Below are 22,197 nucleotides of genomic sequence, written 5' to 3'. Positions count from 1 at the left end.
TATAAGAAAAGAAAATTCTACCAAATCCTACAGGAGTGGCCAAAACTGTGATTATTATTACTACTTTTTTTTTTTTTAATAGTTGTGTCAAATCTGTTTTCAGGTTCTGGGAATGGGAGAATTCTTTGTTTAAAGCAGGAATCTGTTTAGTAATAATTAACTTATGGTTCTAGCTTAGTCTGTTGGGGAATGTATGGTGCTGTTTTTCTCCAGTTTTCAGGGAAACGTTTTCCTCGTTGATATCTCAAGGACGTTTTCCAGCCCTTCACTGTAAGCCATTGCAGTAATTTGTATTTTTAGATACTGTCAGCAGTGATGAATCATTTTACATTTTATTATTTCTGAAATCTTGATGTGTTTTCCTTCTCTTAAGGTGTCGGATTCAGAGTTGGAGGAGAAACAGGAAGCAAATACTTTGTGCTCCAGGTACACTATGGCGATATCAGTGCGTTTAGAGGTACGCATTTTGAAACTTCATTCTGTGTAGGCTGTATCAGTTACGGAAATTCTGAGCTTTTAAAAATATGTTCATTATCTGAAGAAATAAACTTCACTGCAAAGATAAAGATCACTAGGCATACTTGAAATAAAATTAATATATTGACTTGATTTTTTTATAACCCTGCTTTATCTTTAAATATTTGAAAGAAGGTGAACAAAGATATCTTTTCCTTCAAAAAAAAAAAAAAAAGTATATGGCAGGCAACTTGATCTAATGAAGAGGCATGTTACTAATCTTAAGATGAGGGAGCATCTTCTTTATCACTGTAGAATGCAATGTTTTATTTGAGAAAGCTGAATGAAAAAAATACCCATAAACTTAATCTGTCTTAACTGAATATCTAGTGAGAAAGATGAGATCTACTTGCTGGTCGCTTACAGTGTCTGTGTTTTGAGTTCTAAAAATGGTAACAAGTGGAGATGGTATCTCTTGCTATCTCAAAACAAGATGAAATGTAACCCTTTCAGGCATGGCAATATGTCTATTGCTGTTTAATGAGTGTTTGGACTGTTTGAAACAGCCCTCTGATGGAGGACTGCTTTGGACAAGTTTAATTATCGTGTTTCTGATGTATGTTTTATGTTATACCATGCTCTTTAAACTTGAAATGCCTTATTCTGACACCTTTAAGATGCATGAATTTTTTTATTTTTCACTCTTGTGAATCACTTGCCATGTGGCACCTTTGCTCTAGGGCCCCTGTTGCATTCAAAAGAGGAAAAAAACAAACAAAGAAACAAACAAAAAAACCCCTTACATCATCAGTCTTAACTCTGCTGTAATACATTACTGCACAGAATTTAAGCAGGAATGTGAAGATCCTCATGGAGTGAGTGATAAATGAAAATGTTGGGCTTAGAAGACAGGGGAAGTAAAATAATAGGAAAAAAAATAGCGAGAATTTTAGCTTTTGTTTTTTTCCAAAATGCGCATAGCAAGAAATAAATTTTAAAAGTCCTTGACTGTAGTAGTATAACAAAATACAATAACTGCCCAGTGCTGATAGAAGAAAGTAGAAGTCACTTCACAAAATGAAAACTGTAGAGCATATGCTGAACAAGGGGAGATATGCAGTGCCTGAGTAATTCCTAAACTCTCCCAGTGGCCTCTAAATCCTTTGGTGTTGCTGTAATAAATGCTGAGTACAATATCAGATTGTATCAAGTTCTCAATACACGAGTATCTTTATAGTTGGCAACTCCCCTCAGCCACAACACCTCTTTTCTGCACACTTCTTGCAAGTTTGGGCAAAGCTTGCCTAGGTTTTTGGCAACAGTGTCCTATTATCTTTAATGACTTGTCTGAAGTTGGAGGTAAGGTTTCTATTGTTGCATGAAATGTAATTTATCGTGACAGTGATAGCGATAACTGGGGGGGGAGGAGGAGGAAGGAACAAATTGAGTGTACTGGAACTGTTTAAACGAAGGTGGTGCATATGCACAACTGAAGTTAACTCGGCCAGAATCAGTTTCCGTGGCACTTCAGAGGACTAGGACAGCTGTGAGATTCTTCACCTGCCAAAGTAACTTCTAATTTAAAGCTGCTAACCTCTAAAGAAAATAGATTAGGTGAGAGCCTGCTCTTTGTTATTGCTTGGGGACAGTGAGAGTTAATCTTCGCTCTTAAGTACAATTTGTGCATATGTAGTTACAAGGAGCAAAAAAAAATGAGATGAGTAACTTTTGTTGCTCATTAGTTGAAGAAGTGTTTGGGAAATTTTAATTAGTAAATTCACTTTATATTCAAATCTCCTAGTCAAAAAAAAACCACAACCCAGTCTTGTGCACAGAAGAGAAGCTGTATTAAAATAAGTTAGCACCTGAAATTAAAGCTCTCAAACCACTGCCCCCCAGCAGACTTTTCTGTGTTTTGCGTCGTCCCCCCCCCCCCCCCCCCCCAAAGGATGTCATAGAAATATACTCTCATCATTTTGCAGGTTTAAGAGATGTGGACTGATAAGAAAGCAGTAATTTAGGAGATACTTTTGTCATATTTTATTTCAACAGTTAAGAGTATGACAGAATGCCATCTTTTTATTTTTGTACCCGTTTTACTTGGTAATCAGTGCTTTTATTTTTAAAATGAAAAAATAATTTAGTTCCTGTATCATTTGTGAGAAGAAAATGTTTCTAATTTATTCTGGCTGTTAAAACTCGACTTTGAGCAGAGAAAAATACAATTTAAATCTCTGAAACCTTAATTGCTATGTTCAAGACCATTTAATACAGAAGCTTAGAGCCTTAGTTAGAGATGTTCTTAAACTTCAGGAATGCTCTCAGAGAAACTTTCTTGTATCTGCTGAGATGTCAGCTGATAACTGTGGCTTTTTGAAATGTAAGAATATAATCATTGCACTTTGTGTGTAAGTACATGCAGTTGCCGCAATTCAGAGTAGCGGAGAAATGATGAAAACCACTAAGTTAATTGGGTATGCTTTCAGCAGCACATCAAGGATTCAGAAGTACTGTTCAATTTTCTGACTTAAATCATTGCAAATACAAAGTATTTGGCTTGAAGTAGTAATTATTTATGTACTGGCATCCAAGTCGCTGTCTTATCAGTTTTGGGGAAAAAAGGTCTTAGGAAAAACTTCTCAACCCATTTTCAACTATTTTTAAAAAGGATATTTCTTCATTTCATTAACCAGTTATTAAGCTAATTATGCTTGCCTTTCCTTCCCTCCTTAGCCAGATTTAAGTGTTTTCACATTTAGATATGTATGTAATGCTCAAATATCAAAATAAAGCATGTTTTATCTTGTCTAAAATACGCATAGGTTAAAAAATGAGCTGGAAAAACAAAAATGATTTCAACGATGAAATTTGTGGTGGGTTTAAAGAGCCATCTTAGGAAGATAATTGTTCTGTTTGACTTTTTTCCCTTTTTATATTACTAAAACAAAAATTATTTTGAGTTGGAGTTATGGTTGATAAGTAGGTACAGTTATGTTACAAGTAAAAAGTAGGTCAGAAGACTGTCTGTCTTTTTTTTTATGTATACTCAGGTATTTCAGGGTTCAGATTCAATTTAAAGTCAGTCTAACCATCTTAAGATCTATTACGGCTTGCAAACAACTTTAAGTTTGGTCTGTAGGGATATGCAGTGCAGTTGTCATGCTATTCATGGTTTATTCTTCAGCCTAAGGGGCTTCAGATCCGATTTAAAAAAAGTATATATTTTTCTTCTTTGAATCCCTAGAGTTTCTTTTTTCCCTGCCCTCCTAACTGTAAAGATTAGTGTTGTTTCTAACCTGCCATACTAACATCTTAAGCCTTTCCAAGAGTCGAAGCAATTAAAAGTAGTTAGAAGCCAGGTAAAATGAACGTATGAACTTGTTCTGAAAGAAAAGTAGTCAAAGGCTGTCGCTTTTCTATGCATGTAACCTGTTGCGTTGTTTGAAGCGGCTGATGCTTGTCAGTATGCTTGCAGCAGACTTCAGGGGAGTTCTTTTTTGTTCATCTTGGTATTTTTTCTTTGTTTAAGTACACGTTTGTGCTTTCAGCTCCTCCTAACCCCCACACCTCTTCCCTGAAAATAGATTTTTCTGCCAGTTGTCATTTTTCACAAGCTTTATGTTACCAACATTACACTAAAAAAAATAAAATAAAATAAACAGATATACCCAGGGGGTGTGTGTGTTCTTTGTTTGGGATTTTTTTTGATTAGTTTGTTTTTGTGGGTTTTTCGTTGTTTTTTTTAATTTTTTTATTTAACTAAGGAGTCCAGTTTTGGCTACCCACCTGAGAAATTTCTTAGAAATAACTGCGATCTCCTACTCATAAACATGTGAGTTGTAAGCAGTCATTTGAGTATTAGTATTATGTGAACACTGGATACAGTGTACTTCTCTTTGATAAGGCTTAGCGTTAGAGTGCTTTTAAATTAAATTTGCATATTTGCTGTCTGTGATTTGCTGATAAAAATAACATAGACCTGAATATCAGTCATCGGTGACTTTTTGCAGGGTATTTATTTATTTCAATTTAGAGGGGGGAAAAAAAACCCAACTATGCACGACCAATATCAACAATAGTTTGTCTTTTTTTCCTACTTGGGAAGTTGGTTGTAAAAATAACAGTGGAGAGTCTATGCCTGCATTTTGTTTCTTAAAAGTGCAGTTAGTGTAAAAGAGAGGGGGAATTCTTTTCTGAGCTTTCAGAATTAACTCAGAACTGAATAAAGATATACTTTCCTTTCTGCTTGTTAGCAGACTTTTAAAAGAATATTGCTAAACTGGTTTGGGATGAGTGAACAGACCAGCAATAGCCGGTTCCCTGACTCACAGGAAAAAAAAAAAATTCATCTAATGTTCTTTCTCGTGTCAAAATCAAATGCAGCATATTGAATTTGGCTCTTTGTTTAAAAGGATTAAGTTCACTTTTGTGCTATATTTCTTTGTCTTTTAAATAGAACTTGGAGGAGATTAATTCCCAGTGGGCATTAGCTTAGGAGTTCCCTTGCTCAGATAGAGCTTGTGCTCCCAATGTGAGGCTGCTTCACATCTTTAATGAGGCAAAGTCAATTCTGAGAGCATTTGTGGAGATTCTGGAACAAATCAAAAAGCTGACTTTTAAAGAGCGAGGGTTTGGGAACTTGGTTATGAAGGCAGCGTGCTGCTACAGTGAAAGCTTGTGAGTATCGTAGTAGCCATTTGTAAACTCTGTACTATTCCTGTTAAACTTTAGAAATAAAGCGATGAAGGAACTGAATGCAGAGCGTAAACAGTGTGCTCTGTAGTTCGTAATCCATGTACCCGGAGAGCAAAGAGAACGGGGGTCTCAGGGGCTTTATTTTTCTAATTCTGAATTAAAAGCACAGGATTTTCTTCAGTATCTAGGCAAACTTGACGGGAAGTTGAATATCACTTCTGCAAAAGAAGTCCTCTGCCTCTTGCGAATTTTTAAAGTAGTTACAGGTGCAAACACTTGCAACAGTCTTGCAGCCCGAGCTGCCGGGGAGTCGGGCATGGAGGGCAGGCTGCTGCTTCCCGAGCTTTCCACCAGGCTGCCGCCTGTCGTGTTGAAAACCTCGGCAGCTGCCTCCCGCACAGGAGCGAGTTTGTTAGCTGCGGGGCAGCCCTACGAGCCTCAGCGTTTATGGCGGATTATCACCCGTGTAACTTCAACTGGTTTAGGATCGTGCATTTGGGTAGTCCGATCGGCAGATGTGCACTGGAAGGCTTACCAAAAGCAGCCTGGAGAAAGAGAGCATCTCTGTTTAGGATAATTTGGCTTCTCCTCAATTTATGAGTGCTTCATTTGACATCTTGTGACTATTCCTAGTATTTGAGGTGTTTTTCCTAGAAAACTTTGTAACGGGAGTAGCACGGATGATTTTTTTGTTTTATTTTTTACTAATATTTATTTTGGCTGCTGAACTTACAATTACAATTATAAAGTTATCATGTACACATTTTAAAACAAATGAAGCATTTAAAATATCAGAAGCCAGCGTCAGGCATTAACTTGCACCACTAATTTTGTTTGATATTGGTAAATAAGGGCAGCGAATATTTTAATACGGCTTTGTTATACACGTGCAGCCTACAAAAGGCAGTGGAAAGCACTGTTTTGATTTCGGTGGAAACTCTTCATGGAGAAATAGCTTTGAGATAAGCATGTTTCTGGGTTACATAAATGCATTCCCCTCTCTTTGCTGCATGGCAAATAAAAGGTAGCAATTTATTTGCCTTAGACTGGTGTAAATTTGCTGGATAGCTGAAATACAAAAATCCAAGTAGTTAGGCGAGCTGGAGTGACAGACTGGAAAGAAGACTAAGGTTTTATTTGGTTTGTGCGGTGTTTAAGGATCTTTCTGCTTAAGCCTCACAGTGACACTCCAAAAGAGAGCATGAACCAACACTGCCCCACTGCTGTCAGTTTGCTTGGGTATAATGTTCAGCAGCCTGGAAGTTTCAAGGAGGTGAGCTGTAGGGAAAGACTAGCAAGGAAAACAGCATTTCCAGCATGTGTTTAGATGTTTAGCTCGGGCATGGCTAAATATAGCTACAGACAAAATTATGGCATACTGTATTAAGTTCGTATGCATCTAGTGCAATCTATACATCCATTATTTTAGTTATGATAATAAGCACTGCAAGTCAAATTCTTATGCCAGAAGCTGACTGTGTTGTTCCAGATACTGATTGATATGATTGGCTCCTGTAGTAGCAGTGATGGATCTCCCACTGGTACTCTTCAGTTCATTTTGACACTGCTCCATTTGAACTGCAAAAAAAAGGGAATTTCACCTGTTCTTCTTAGTACTTTGAAAAGCTTAGATCTGGAAGTGCTTGAATATGGACAAACTGAAATATATTTGCATTTCCTCCTCCTTTTTTTTTTTTTTTTTTTTTTAAAGGGACATGATAACGTAATAAGACTTACATTTGCAAAAATGACTCATGTTTGGGGTGCACCAGGTTTATTTTTGCAGCTTTTGGGGTGTTGTTCAGCATAGTTTAAAGGTCAGACAACATAGTGATGTTTTGAATTATAAATTCTAAAGCTGAGAAAGACAAAACTGCAAATTGCTTTTTAAATTATAACCTTAAATAATAAAGTAAAATGTTCTCAAAGGAAGCAAATATTTCCCAACTTCCATTAAAACTGATGTTGTGCAAACCCTCTAGCAATGTCAAACTTGTTATTGAAGCCAACTTCTGCAGTGGCATCTGTGCTATAGAAATAAACAAAAGCTTAGTCCAGAGCACAGTATGAAATGAGGAAGGTGAGGCAAGAGAGACATTACAAGGACCTTTATTTCAAAAACGGAGATACTGAGACTGTAAGGGAAGCTTCCTAGTAAAGGGTGGAGGAGAACAATCAGTATACTCTTATGAACTTTTTCTGAAATGGTGGAAACTGAATTTTTTCTTTCTCTCTCAAATGTTTTCCAACAGTTTTCCTACTTTTGGTCTAATGAGTTAGCCTTTCTGATGCTTTCTGATCCATGACTTGGCTCTTTGGAAGCAGCATTTGTTGTTTGTGCTTGTAACTAGTGCTTATTCTAGTTTGGTGTAACTTTGTTTTTTTCCTCTTTCTTTCCATCTAGACCATGCTGACCATATCTTGATTTCTTTCATCCTTTTTTTCCTTATGTAGTCTACCTTTGTCTGTTATTTGGTCCTATCCCTTCTCCTCTTCAACTTTTTTCTCCACCGTCTCAGTCTTCTTCCTTCCCACCCTCAAATGAAACATAAGAGGCAAAACAAACTTTTTGCATGGAAACTCAAAAAAAAAAAAAAGTCATGAAATGAAATAGAACTATTCCTGGAAAAAATGAGGTTTATTATTGAAGAGATGGAGATACATTGGAGCAATCTGGCTTCAGTGATTGTGTTTTGTATTTCTTGCCCCATACTACATAAAACCATTGCTCAGCTGGTGTGTTTCCATATAGCTGTTGAGCCACAGCTTGCTGATTGGAATGAGTCTTATGTAGATTGTAATTCAGGCTTGCCATGTGCTGAGTGTATTTATGGAAGGATTTATTTTCATTGTTAAAAGGTAATTTTAAAGAAGAAGGGCATTTGAAGACAATCTTTGTAAATGAGTCATAGTTTAAATTGGAGGATTTGTATCTTAATGTTGAGATTAATTATTCTATGTCTAGTGCAAGCATGCATATGTGCATAAAAAAGATAAAAATATGTACTATTTTACAGAAAATACGTTTTCTATATCTGTGTATTGTTCATTTGGCTCTTTTATAGAACTAATGTAATGCGGGAGATAGGACAACAATAACTGGCTAACTACCTTTACAGCTTTTTTGTATATGTGGCCTTAAAATACTCTTACTTTGACTTTGAGTGAACTTTGTTTTTGTTAATACTCTGCCAAACTTATGTTCAATCCTTTTTACAGAATATATGTATCAAATTCTCTGCATTTGGGGTAATATTACAAACAGCTTAAGATGCACAGTCAGAAATTCCATCTGCATGGAATTGATATGCTTTTCTTTCTAGCACTTGAATTTTCAGCTGCTTTCCTTCTGATTCATCACACTTGAGTTCAGAAATTTGCATTAGACATGCTTTCCAAACATCCAGTGTGACTGCAGTTAGTGGGTAGTCTTGATCACAAGATGAGAAGCTACATTCAAATTCTTCCTCTGCTCATACAGTGAAAGGTTTCCTTTCTGTGTTGCTATTTTTACAGGTACAGATGCTGTGATTTACTGAATCAAATTGTTGAATAGAGAAGTGTCTCTGGGTGGCACAGAACTGGAGAAACATAAGACTTCTCAGATGCCATGATGATGAGCATTATGAGAACCTGCTGAAAATGCATTAGCAGCTTTTTCACTCATCTAATTTATACTTTATGTAAAAATAGTGACAGGGTTATTCATTTTTTTTTAGTGCTGTCTACTTTCTGAACATATTTGAAAGTAAGGTCTAGTATCAATGTGATGATTTTTGTTTTGGCTTTTATCAGTTAATGATGAAGTACTGTATGATTGAAATAATCTATGTTCAAAAAAAAATAAGCTGATATTTTTTAATCTATTAAGTTTCCCTATTTTGTGCCACTTTAGTTGCCGACTTTTTCCTCTTCAAATTGAATTTCAATTACAATTGTAAATTGAAATGTCAAACATTAGAGAATGCTGATATGGTACGCTAACAAATGACTTAGCTACTTTTACTATTCTTCTAGAGTATCCAGCTTTATTAAACGGAACCATTTTTTGTATTTTATACCTCAGATTCAAATACTGACTTTCACTATAAGGATTTCTAGCTGCTTTGCTTTTAATGGCTAAAATTCATGCTTTTCCACAGATCCTTAATTTTTACTAATCTTATGTCAAAATGCAAATTTCTTTGAAGCAAAATGACTTTTTCTGCTGATGTAAAAGTGATACTGTTTCTTTTCCCAGATGTCAGTTAATAAAGATTTGCAATTTCTAGTGCCAAAAGAGCAGTTAGTTTTTCATCCACCAGAGCTCTGCTGTTTATTACAGGTTTCACTTTATTTAAAGCACTGTGATGTTCAGGTTTGTGTAAATTTAGGAAATGTTTCTACCTTATAAGGATTCAATAGTTTTACTGCAAGTAAACTTCTGTTGTCTTCCTGAATTTCTTTAATCCAGTAGGGAAATGTTATTAATGTGGGATAATTTTGCATGCTTTCAGATGCTAATGGTTAAACTGTTTCATGATTTGTACAGATAAACACAAGGACTGCTCTGGTGTAACTTTACATCTGACACATCAAAAGTAAGTATGTGTGAAAAAACTTTCCTATTATGACTTTTTTTTCCATCAGACCAAAGGCATTGAAACCCATTTAGATTCCTTTGAAAGATGTGAAGTAAAAGTATAATACATAATGCTTAATCCTGTCATGTATGTAAATGTTATTTTTGAAGCCAAGTATTATTATTTTTGAAGCCAGGTATTATCTCTTGGTAAAAGTTTTCTTTCACGTTAGGAAACTTCGATACCATGCTATCAGTATTGAATTAAACCAGTTTGAAAGCTTCATATTTAGCAATTTGTGACAAGGATAGAAATTAGGCAGATGGTTATTTTGTCCAAATTCACATACTTTGTAGAGGATGCTTTCAAAATTGTAGCTCGACGTAACAGGAGGAGGGAAGGAAAAGTGCTATGTAACAGCTCTTTTCTGTTTGTAAACTGGTTTTGGGAACAATCCAACATTGAAAAATTGGGGTTGTTAAGTAATATTGCACATAGTGTCACTCACAGCAGAAGTCTGCTTTTACGAAGGACTTGTTTAGCAGAGCTTGGGTTTTGAATTACAGGCAGCCTTTGATTGCTGGAATGTATCTTATGATGTCTGTGAACACTGTAATACCACCAGGTGAGAAAGGTAAGTTATAATTCTACAAAGTGATTATGTAATTTTGGCATCTGATTTCTGTTTTGTTTTTTGTTTTATTTTCGTCTGCTGATTGTGGAAGAAAATTTAGCTGAGACTTGCTGAACTGTAGATGGAAGAGTTAATTGTTAAATGAAACAAATGATTAAAAAACAGTTATAACTTTAAAATGTATCACATTTACAGATGATTAGATCTACAGTGGCTGTCAGTTTTGAATAGAAGAATAATCATCTGTGTAATAGTGACAATTTCTAGGTTTTTAAGTGTATTTGTTTGATTATTTTTCTCTTTAACAGTATTTTGCAGAAAATCCCTGTTCCCCCTCCCCCAAAAGCCATAAAATAGATGTGTGTAACTTCTAAAGTTTCTTGACAGATGCAGATGAAAAAAAATCATTTGTGCTGTAAATTTTGAACTTCTAAAAATTCAATTTTAATAAATGAATCTCTAAGGATCTGCTCTTTAAAAATTTTTATTTCTATGTTCCTATTGGGTTAAAAGGTCAAAGTGCTGAAAAAATATTGTGGAATAAAATTTTATTTGAAGTTCAGATTGGATATTCCCAATATTATTTCTTCAAACTAGCTTGGATCGTTCTATTTTAAGCAAGGTGAATACTTACCTTTATCTTCCTATGCCATACTGGGATTTTAAATTAGATATCTGAGGACTCTGCTTCTCCTGGTTACAGCTTACCACCTTTTCCTATTAGGCAGCTCAAGTGCTCAACTGACTCCAACTGTTAGGTGAATTCAGTGCCTTGAAATCTTTTTTTAAGATGAATGGAAACTTAATGTATTTTGCTCTTCCATATAAAAACATACCAAACTGTGGGGGTTTTTTTCCTGTAGAAATTTTTGGTTAATGCAATAATTACATTTGAAGCTGTAGGGGGTACGTGAAGAAGGGGGAACAAAAATAGTTCCCTACCTGTTGATAGCTCTTTTGATGTTCAGTCAGATTTGCAGGCCTTAAGTAATGCATCAGGTCTGATATGATCAGTGATGAGTCAGCCAGTCCCCAGATATTTCTCTAGGAGGTATCTGCAGAGGAATTTCTTTATGGGCTTTCCCTTAGCTACTATTTCTGCACCTTACACAACAACCGACCTGCAGATGTTGCTTGTGCAGCGCTCGTCTGCCCAAGTCTGCATCTAGTTTCGAATCTTTAAGATGGAGCTTGTAACCTCATGAACCTAAAGTTAGGCCTTCATTTATAATATATATCAGTTTATTTTGAGTTCCTTCTGATTCGACTTTCATGTGTATGTTGATTTTAAGTGTCCCTCAACATAGTCTATGAGCAAACGCGTAATCTTACATTTGGGATGTACATCATCACAGAAAGTTATTTGCAAGTGACTTGTACTTGTGTATTTATTAGTTTTTCTTAAGAAGAAGTCTTGAGGTAGCTACTACAGAAATGCAAGATATTATTCAGCATTTTTTGAAATTGTTGCCCTTTGTAGGTATACTTTTTGTATGTTACTTTCACATTGAATGAAATACAGTAGTTGTCACTTTCCTCAGTTCAACAAATAATGTACTTTAAACTTGTTTATTGCCATCATATTTTAACAGTGGTTGATGCAGATATTGCCTGCCATTACAAAAGATTTCCAATGCACCTTTTTGCCTACAGAGTTCATACACACAGACTAGGTAAGAGTTTTATTGCAGTATTAGGAATATCAAGAATTTAATAGAGAAATACTAAAACTACTATTGGTTTTTCTCAGAACTATATCTGATGTTCATATGCGCATTTATGTGTTACAGGTAAGGTAGTAAGTGGATACAGAGTGAGAAATGGTCAATGGACACTGATTGGTAGACAAAGTCCACAACTACCACAGGTTGGTTGGCTTTTTAATTCTACCTTTAAATTAAGCAGATTAACTAGCGCTTATAGCCATAGGACTTCTGTTATGAAATTGTCTTTGGTGTATGGTGTTGTGCCACTAGAAATGATTACTGTGAAGTATTATTGTGACATTATGATGCAAAAATAACAATGCATTCTTTTTTCATAACTGTTACCAATTTCTTTACCAGTTTCAGCTGTTACGCTCTCCTCTCACACACAGTCACTCACCCACTCACTCTCTGTGCCTAAGAAGCTAAGAGGTTAAGACATAGGAAAGGGGCATCTTTATCTCCCCCCCCCCCCTTTTTTTTCCCCCCCTTTCTTCATGGTCTAATTTTCTGACTGCTCAGAAACATGGAAGGGAATGCTAGCTGCTCTCTCCCACTTCCTCTACTTGCATATTGTTTCCTTGGTGTTGCATTTTAGAAAGCTGCTAATGCAGGCAGAAAAGCCTTGTGAGCAGGATTGAGAATCTTCCGTTTTATACCCCATGTACATTTGTAGCACTTAGTAAAGCTATCTTGAAGAGTAAACATAAGAACAGCAAATGCTTATCTCAAAAAAGATCTATAAAAATGTTCAGATTGGGATAAAGTAATTCATGTTACCAGATGGATTAGTGGTAGGGTGCTGGATCAGGTTAAGAGCTGGTAAGGCAGGCATAAGGCACAACAAGTGCAAGTTTTCAGTATTCCATGTGCTTTGTCTTTGATACTTCTGTGCTGAAGGAAGAGGGGGGTGGTTCAGGTTTTTGTGAAGGGAGTTTGAATAGTCCAAATAAAACTTTTTGAAGTTACTTTTCAGCCTCGTAGTACTGTTGTCCTCGTGTGTATATTCACGTAAGTAACGTGAGCCACTGTCAATAATGCTGCTGGATCATCCTCCCTTTCAGGCGTTCTATTCAGTGGAGCATCCTGTAGATGTTCACTTTGATGATATTCTAGCAGCTAGATGCGTGTTCAGTGGTGAAGGCAGAACTACCGAGACGCATATAGGGTAAGTTTTCTCTGTTTTCTCCATTCTTCTAACCACTTTTTTCAAAGTACTGAGTATGTGTAGAAATGTACTTGTGTTTCTTGTATTCTGCCAAGATAGTTACAACAAGCTGTTCCATTCTCTTGGAATGGTCTGTTTTGCTCTCCAGTTTCTAAAGGTTTAACTTTAAGGCCTATTCTCTACAAAATTCATAACTTTGGCTTTAGTGAATAATCACTTTTTTGAAATGTTCAGAGCATTTCTCAGGTGAAGCTATCCTGTCAGTGCTCAGATGTATAAAAGTTAGGCTATTCTGCAATTAGAGCAGGTTTCAAAATCTCACTTTTTTAAAATATATTTTAAAATAAATTTAAGATATTGGCATTTTAAAACAACAAAACAGTGAATCCTCACAACTGCTCTTGGTTATTTCAGGAAGAAAACCTATGCAAGTTCCTAAATTTCTCATAAATTTTGGCCCATCTTGAAATCTCACCATAAAAGGTCAGAATAAAGTGCCAGTTTCCCTTTCGTCAATGTAAAAGTCTGCAGGCTTTTATGAAGAATAGTTAAACCATAAATGACTAATAAGTAGAAAAATCTGAATTGTTATTTGGCAGTGATGCTATTCAGCCAAAGATGACAGACCTTTATAAGATGAAGTTGGCATGTGTTACAGTAAAAACAGATACAATAGTCTCTTAACTGAGCCCGGTTCTTTAAACTATCCCGTTGGATACCTAGAGATATGAAGACACCCTGCAGAAATCTCTCCATTCTGAGAGCAGATGCTGCAGCAGCTCAAGGGACAAATCCGGTAATGTGCTGAGTACCTTTATGTTATACATCAGTAGAGGGTTAAGGGCTCAACACGAATGAAAACCCTTTCAGTGAGTAGTACTTGAAATGCTTATGAGTAGCAGCTGAAGTAGAAACAAGTATTTGAGAACAAGTTTTTGCTAAGGTCATAAAACTAATAAATAAAAAAAAAATCTAAAACTTTAATTAAACTGTAAACTTTTTTTTAAGTTCTAGAAGTTCCTGTTGTGCTTCTAATAATCTTTACAGTTGAGAAAATCGTCCTAGGACGATTACAGGGGGTTTGTTGGTTGTTCTTTTTCAAATCCTTAATATCCTTTCAAGGGAAAAGAAGTGGTAGAAACAGAAGTTAAATCCACAAGTACACTTTTACACTGTTATTACATAATTTCTGCTGGTTTTGCTTTTTTGAGGAAAAACACGTGAGCATTATAAGCAAATGTTTAAATTATTGCACTAAAGACTGGATATTTTGAAGTATATATGGATGCAAAATATGAGAAGACAGTTATCACCATAATATGAAATAGATGCATGAAAATCATACAGCTGTATTCAGAACAGTGCTGGATGTATGAAAAGATACAATAATACAGCTGAAACAAAACATATGCATATAGTTTAAATCGTGGAAAATATTGCCCTGACATTGCAAAAGAACCTTAGAGTCCTAAATGTAAATAATGAAAACCGGGGAAATGCAAATATATGTGACCAGGGAAGGAAAATGCCATTAGCCACAGAAGCTGCTTGTTAATCCAGCTGGAATGTAATGTATTGTCTGAAACTCCAACAGGCTGAAAGCAGTGCAGCCTGTGTCTTCCCCTTTCGACATATGTTTAACAGGAATTATACCATTCAAGGGAGGATCCTTACATTATATTCACGTTCCTACAGCAAAACTTTTAATATTAAATATTATCTCTTTTTTGGATGCTAAATCCCCTCTTATACTGACAGATACTGGAGTCCAATGGTGAAGTGAATGATTCCTAAAAGCTTAGGCAGAGCCTGCCGAGTCAGAGACTGATTTCTTTTTTTTTTTTTTTTTCCCCCCTGGCCTCCAAGGGACACTAAATTTTCAAAGCATGGAAAAATTTAATTCCTCTTTTGAAACAGTCTCCATTCCCATGTTCCCTCCCTCCCTGCCTCCCTCCTTCCCTCTGATTGGTGTCATTATTGTTGCTATGGAGAGTAAATGGATGCTGCGTGATGCTGCTGGAAAAGTCAGCATTGACGTCTTTTGCAAGCAGCTAATAGTCCACCCCCATATCTTTTTATGAGTGTGGGCTCACTGGTTAATTGTGAAAGCTAATTAAAAAATCTTAATATAAAGCCCTTTATTTTGTGAACCCTTCTTTACAGGACCTAGTTTATTCCATTGCCAGGGTTGTAACTATGTATAGAAAGCATAGGCATAAGAAAACAAGAGAAATGGATCACGTCTATAAAGAGGCCATGTATTATCTGCTTTATAAAATAATAGTTTTCAGAAAAATTTCTATTTCACACCAGCTGGTTTTTTCCCTTAAAGACAGAATGATGTTGCAATACGAGAGCGAGCCTTTTCCGCTTCAAGTGCGTGTATAACGCATATCAAAGAACTTAATTTTGCTAGTTTTGAATCATTCCTGTTGCACCAATGTTTTTGCCCACAGAAGCCTGCGATGAAGTTCCAGTCAGGATGGCTATCTCCTTGTTAGGAGACATTTACGGTGTCTTAATATGTAATGAAATTCAGTGTTGCTGCCTTACAACGAAGGTGGCTGGGGAATAAATGGAAATGGAATAAATGCGCTTGTATGTGGAAAGAGACTGTCTTCAGTGATAGCTGCTGAAATTAAACATAGACCTTATTTGCATGGATTTAGGTTTGCTCTAGTTTGGCAGAGATATATGAACCGTAGAAGAATGACTGATACAGTTCCATCTTCTTTCACCAGAACATCTGCGTAGTTGATGGCACACCAAGGAAAGTCTTGTATGGGAGAAAAGAGGGGAAGGTCTAAATATATGCCGATGTCATTTTCTGTAGAATTAAAATCTAAATCTTAGCAGTTTCTGAGAAACCTGGGGAGTTTTTGTAAGCTCATCTGCTCTGGTATAAATAAAAAGCAACTTCAGTTACTGGTTCCCTGCAATGAAGCTATGCAATGTTTTATTGTGGGGACTTCTAACACTTCATTGCCATGTTTTAATACTATGTTAAACAAGTTAGAATTGAATGAAGGCTATACTCAGAGCTTTTTTGTTTTCCCCCTCTGCTCTATCTTTTTTGTTCCTTTTAGGGGAACAGCCAATGATGAAATGTGTAATTTTTACATTATGTACTATATGGAAGCCAAACATGCTGTCTCATATATGACCTGTACACAGAATGCAAACCCTGAGATGTTCAGGAACATACCACAGGAGGCAAATACTCCTATTTTGGTCAAGTCTGATATGCTAAAGATGACACATGGACATCATGAAGGTGAAAAAAAATTGGAATCCATTTTATTTAAGTCTTTTCTCACTGATGTGTTTGTATTGCTTTAACGTGCTAAATTTTTCATAGAAAGGAAATGCAATTCTGAATAAAACCTAAGTTGCTAGTGGTAGAGCATCATGGGATCCCACTTCTCTTTTTGGGGAAAATGTCTGCCATTGTCTTTTGTCCTTTTCTTCCTGTTGCCATCTTTTCTTCCAACTTCCAACAATTTTTATAGCTACGTGAGCTATGTATCCAAGACACTAGCCTCTTTACTATGCCACATCTCAGTATGTTATATTAACAATTTCTTAATAATGCTTTAGTTCCTGTCTATTTCCTGTGAAGTTGAAGCGTGACATTTTCATAATATTCTAGGTCCTGCTGCCTTCGTGTAAAGGAGTGTGTTTACATTAAGCACTGGTATGCACATATATTGCACCAGCAGTATTTTACAGAAATAAGCTGACTGGTATGTCTGTATAGTAAAGTACAGTTCCACGCAAGACACTAAATATCAGAGGCAGTATAGTTACATCAGTGGCCTGGAAAAATAGTAAGTAGTTACGGCAAAATAATGTCTGGACAGAACTACGTGGCTGCTCGTTCTAGAATTAATTCTCTTGGAGTCATTTGGGGTATCTTTGGGCAATTCATTGCATACGATAGATACTAAGACCCCTAAAAGTTAAGGTATATCTCATTCCAGGTCTTAAGAAATTGTAGGACTACCTGAAAACCACAGAAACATTATGATTTTTTTTCACTGACTTAGTACTGAGTTGGGATTGCCATTTAAATTAAGCGTTAAGCAACTGATCAAACAGGTTTATGCTACCTTTTCACAAAGGTTTTGTGAAAATCAGTGCTTTACTCAGCGTTTCTTGGCAATTGTATGTTGTGTATATTGGCTTTAATTTTGTGGCTTCAAATAAATACAGTACCCTACCTATTTTACTTCAGCTGTAGAATGTGTCTACTTACATAGAGATGGATTAACAGGTGGTTGTGGAGGTCTAAATTTATACCCGTACCTCTCCTGCTCCCTCATTAAATATACAAATCTTAATCTTTTATTTCAATTGTTTTACTACTGCACTGCCTTGTGCCACTATTATAGATAGATAAAAGTAGCAAATACTCATTTCAGAAGGATCTTTTTACCTTACAAGAAAGATGCTTAACTCCTTTCACTCGTGGAGGTTAACAATATATTCTAACCTTTTTTTTTCCTTTTAGAAAGCAAGGATGCTGATAAAAATTCCTTGCAGCAACAGCCCAAAAGAGAAGAGGAGGAGGTTTTGGATCAGGGTATGTACTTGTTTATATCTCTGTCAAATAAGGGACTCATTAATTTAAAATGCTGGTAAAGCATATCCTGATTGTTAAAGATTATTGTAGTTTTTTAATCTGTTTTCCTTTAACTGGTACAATTTAAAATGTTCTATATGATTAATTATGTTGACTGTTACATAACAAATAATTCATGAAAAATTACTCCACCACCAGTCTTTAGCCTTGTAGGTAAAATTTATTAGCGCATTTTAATCTCATTAGATTTTCCTGCACTTGGTTTAATTTTCTAAAGGCGATTGTAATTTATCTGTAAGTGCCTGTAAGCGTCCTAAGGAATGGACGCATAGAAGTAGTGGCAGTCCTACAGGATGAAAATTCAATGCACGTTCTCTAATGTGGTGAGTTAGGTGATCTGCTATGAGTTCTTCTTCTGCTATTTCTTACACTGTGTATGTGCTAGGGAATTGTATGCCCACATGCTTCAGTATTGATACAACATGCAATGGCTTGAGTGTGGTATGTTTGTTTAATGCTGAATCCTTTTTCATTAACTTTGTATATGTGTGCATATATGCATAAACATACACGTGTAAATACATATAGCATTTGGCTGCAGAAAAAAATCCATGCCTCTTGTCATAATGCTCCTAGGAGTATGCTGAATGTTATTTAGGTTTCAAAGATGTATTAAAATATGACTGTACTTTAAAGTTCTTGTGGATTATATGTCAGTAGGTATGTATTGGTTTGGTATCAAGATTTTTCTACACACGGAGAAGACCGTGCTTGATACTGGTTTGTTTTAACTGAACGTCATTGGGCTTGAAAGAGTATAATGAATCTGGACTGCCACAGAAGAGTGGAGTCATAAAATATACATGAAAGGCAAGATCCTGAAAAGCATATTCAGTATTAGCCTTACTCTCATGGTATTTAAATAGTAAAATTCCTTTTGCGTTTAGCGAGGGAAAAGATTAGGCCAGTGTTTAGTGTTTTTGATAACTTCTCCCAAAGGGGTTAGCCACTGTATAAAGTTAGCTCAAATAATTAAGTTACAGTTATGCAAAATCTGACTTCTAGAGTATTAGAGCATCTTGACTGAAAGTATCTTAAACTGCCAGAGACAGTATTTACAACTGTATATTTAAAACTTATCTTAGTTTTCTCAAGATGAATATTTCTAGAAGTAACTGTAATTCTAAAAGTCAGCACATACTATCTTTGATTTTTTAAGCCCATTCCAGTGGAGAATGAGCTAGCCACTTATAAATATCTATCAAGATTTATGCTGACAAGCTGCTTCACCTTTATGTCACTGGTAAGTGCATTAGTATTTGGCTGAGGTTCTTGTTATCAGTGTTTGAGTGAAGTCATTAATATTTGAAACGAACTAATGTTGTTTCTAACTGCAGTTGTAAAAATCTTTTTCAGTTGTCTTTGAAAGGTGTTTCGAAGCCCAGTATCTGCAATGCAGTCTTGTTTGCTGAGACCGTTACTTGGTATACATCCTCATCTAACATGTTTCTATGGAAACGGGCTTCATTGTGTTGTCCGTTTGAAGTTAGTTGGGTTGATGATGGGAGATATGAAAACACAGTAGTTTCAATGAGACAATGTGGTTCCGTGTTTATAATTGTTAGTTCAAGGTAAATTCTCCTGTTGTTTATAGCAGCATAGCTCTGATTTTGTCATTATAGCTCTGACTTGAGTTATGTACATGCAAGCAGATATAGCTAAGGAAAAATCAGATCAGGGTTGTTTTTGTTTTTCTGGAGTTTTTTTGTCCTCAAAGAGAGAATGATGTGTCACTGTTTAAGAAAGTGGGTTTTGACCCTACAAGCACAGAAGCAGCTGGCAAGGCACACTGGGAAAATCGGGAGCCTGGAAGTGGTCTGCTAAAATCTGCCTGTAAAAATTGCATGCAAATTGGAGTCCTGCTTCTAGCTCAGTGGTGTGGGACAAAGTGGTTTATGTAATTGCATTGCCAAATTGTCCGTACCTTCCAGTAACTTTAATGAGCGTCAGCCAAATTTGAAAGGGGTCCTTAATGACATGAGTGTTCCCCAGCTTGGGGGCAGGCAAAAAAAACCCAACCCTTGTACACACCCGTACGCGCATGCGTGCGCGCACAAAGAGGCACATAAATACTTCCACTGAGGTAAAGGCTATAGAATGTACTTTCCGTTTATGGTCTGGCATGAAAAACTCTGTATGAGAAGCTTATCTTCAAGAGACAAATCCACCAAAGCTCAGGCTTTGATTAGTTCTACTGCTGCTGAGCTGTTGCTTAGTAAATTCAGCCTTTGATTAGCTCCAAAGATAGCACTTCAGTGATTGTTTTTCCGTAACTCTGTGTTTTGCCTCCCATATTTAAAAGATTCTTTTTTTTTTCCTTGATGATTCATTATATTGTGGCAACTTTGTTTCCCTTCTTAGTTTCAGATAACTGAAATAAACACTGTTAGTTCTGAAATGCTAAGATACTGTTAAATAACGTCCTTAAAATTCTTACAAATCTGAAGAATAAAGAGGATAAAGGGATGATCAAAGAGACAGTTTGGTACTAAATCTATGCGTTTACCTCCAAATAAAAGTTTTCCCTAAGTAAAAAAACAAACCAAAAAAAAATGAAAAAACAAAAAAACCCCAAAGCCTACTATATGAAAATCTCTCTGCTAAGAATGTTTCTATAGAATGAATATATAATTGAATGAAAGAATATATTGATTGAAATGAATAGGTATATCATGAATATATAAAATGAAAATAAGATTACCTGTGCGTGGCTTTAAAAGATGTACTTTCTTCTATGTACAGTCAATTCATTATATTAACACCTCTGGGAGTTACCATGGTTTTTACTGTAAATTCTCGATTCACACGTGAACCTGTTCTGCCACCTTTGCTAATCAAAAGCACATTAATAAGCCGTGTAAATATGTTGAAATAAATGGCGATCATCCCAAAGTGAGCCGTCATTCAGCATGAGCAAAGACTACAAAGCTAAATTCCTTTAATGTTAAAATTAAACAAAACTTACTTACCTTAATGAAGCCAACCTTGTTATATGGTTTTTGAAGCATTAATGACGCTGTCAGGTGAGGAAAAACTGTTGATAGAAAGCTAATTATTGCAGTAAATGCAATTAACTGAGACATTTGTGCGTGTTTCAGTGTTCCCTGTTCCTGCAGAAGCGCAAAGTGCCTTCTGTTCAGCAAAACAAATATTATTTATATATATTTTCTGTTCATCAATAGAAGCTTGAATAAATTGGATTCAACAGATAGCGTACTGAAAAGCCATTATCTGTTCGTAGCATTCACCGTACTGTCTGCTAGTTATCTCTTCTCTGCTTGTGGAAAAAAGGCCTCAATGTGTTTCGTTCTGTTTGTTCCAAACTCTGCCTGCGGTAGTCTGTGTGGCAGAGTATAATCAATCTTTCTCCTCAAAGGTTAACGCGAGCTACTACATTCCCAAGATGCAGTGGATATGACAAAAGTACAATTTGTAAGAGGAAAACAGTGCATGACCTCTGCTAGTTAAAGGTCTTCAAACACCTCTGTGCAGCAGAGTAATTCAGCAGTGGTGTTAGGCTAACTGAAGAATTAGAGGTGATATGTTGTACTGAACAAAAAGGGCAACAGCAGTTGCATTGCAATGGCACAGTTTCTGTAGAAGAGTACTTACTTAAAAGGTGTAATTGCGTGCACTAACATACTTTTTCATTCATTTACATATTTGAATAATATATGCTTATATTTGAATAGTATATGCTAGCTACTGTAATTGAAAAAACTAGTTGACCAACACACATGCACTTTGTATACTACAGAGAGCTTAGGTTTATTTTGAAGTACAAGCAGCAAGGTACCCTTTACTATCAGTATAGTCAGCTGCTGTACCTGAAGGCTGTCTAGATGCAATGAAAGGAGTTGTGTCTTAGTAACGAACACAGAAGATATAGGTGATGATTAATCAAGTGCCTATTATTTCCTATATCTCATTTTTGTGCATTAGATGTAACCAAAAACTCTTTTGAAACAGAAAGAAAAGGCAAATACATTTTCTAGTAAAGTGAGTATAATTATGTTTAAACAGTTTTTAGAAAATGTCAAGGCTGACTTGAACTGAAAATTCACTTGCAGCACAGAAACTAAAAATGTTAACCAAAAATTAGACTTTTTTTTCAGAAAGGCATGTGCATGCACATGTATTTTTTTATTTATTTACATATACACAAGAAAGAAAGATGGGATTTTCATCTTCCTGCTATTAATGTTGACTGTGACAGTAACAAAAGCAAACTCTTACTTGTGTCTGGAAGTTACTACTAACAAGCAACTCGTATGTTTTTGCTGCTTGTGATGGAATCTGAAGCAGAAGTCAGGGTTGTCATTCTCATGCTGTCG

At 35.9% G+C, this 22,197-nt stretch overlaps 1 protein-coding gene across 10 annotated transcripts in view; it reads left to right on the top strand.

Annotated features, from left to right (window-relative positions):
- PAM (peptidylglycine alpha-amidating monooxygenase) overlaps positions 1-22,197 on the top strand; it is a 151,935-nt gene that overhangs the window by 93,902 nt on the left and 35,836 nt on the right. For all 10 annotated transcript variants that reach the window (XR_011137694.1, XM_068927043.1, XM_068927046.1 and 7 more), the window contains 8 exons: positions 374-457; positions 9,683-9,731; positions 10,280-10,347; positions 11,940-12,020; positions 12,138-12,214; positions 13,118-13,221; positions 16,308-16,495; positions 17,732-17,803. Coding sequence is in view for 9 of the 10 variants with exons in the window: in XM_068927043.1 (XP_068783144.1) it covers positions 374-457; positions 9,683-9,731; positions 10,280-10,347; positions 11,940-12,020; positions 12,138-12,214; positions 13,118-13,221; positions 16,308-16,495; positions 17,732-17,803 (723 nt within the window). In the remaining variant the exon portion in view is untranslated. The remainder of the gene's footprint in view (positions 1-373; positions 458-9,682; positions 9,732-10,279; positions 10,348-11,939; positions 12,021-12,137; positions 12,215-13,117; positions 13,222-16,307; positions 16,496-17,731; positions 17,804-22,197) is intronic.

The sequence above is a fragment of the Struthio camelus genome, chromosome Z (genome assembly GCF_040807025.1).
Source record: "Struthio camelus isolate bStrCam1 chromosome Z, bStrCam1.hap1, whole genome shotgun sequence".
Classification (NCBI taxonomy): Eukaryota; Metazoa; Chordata; class Aves; order Struthioniformes; family Struthionidae; genus Struthio; species Struthio camelus.
This window is presented reverse-complemented; position numbering and strand designations above follow the sequence as displayed.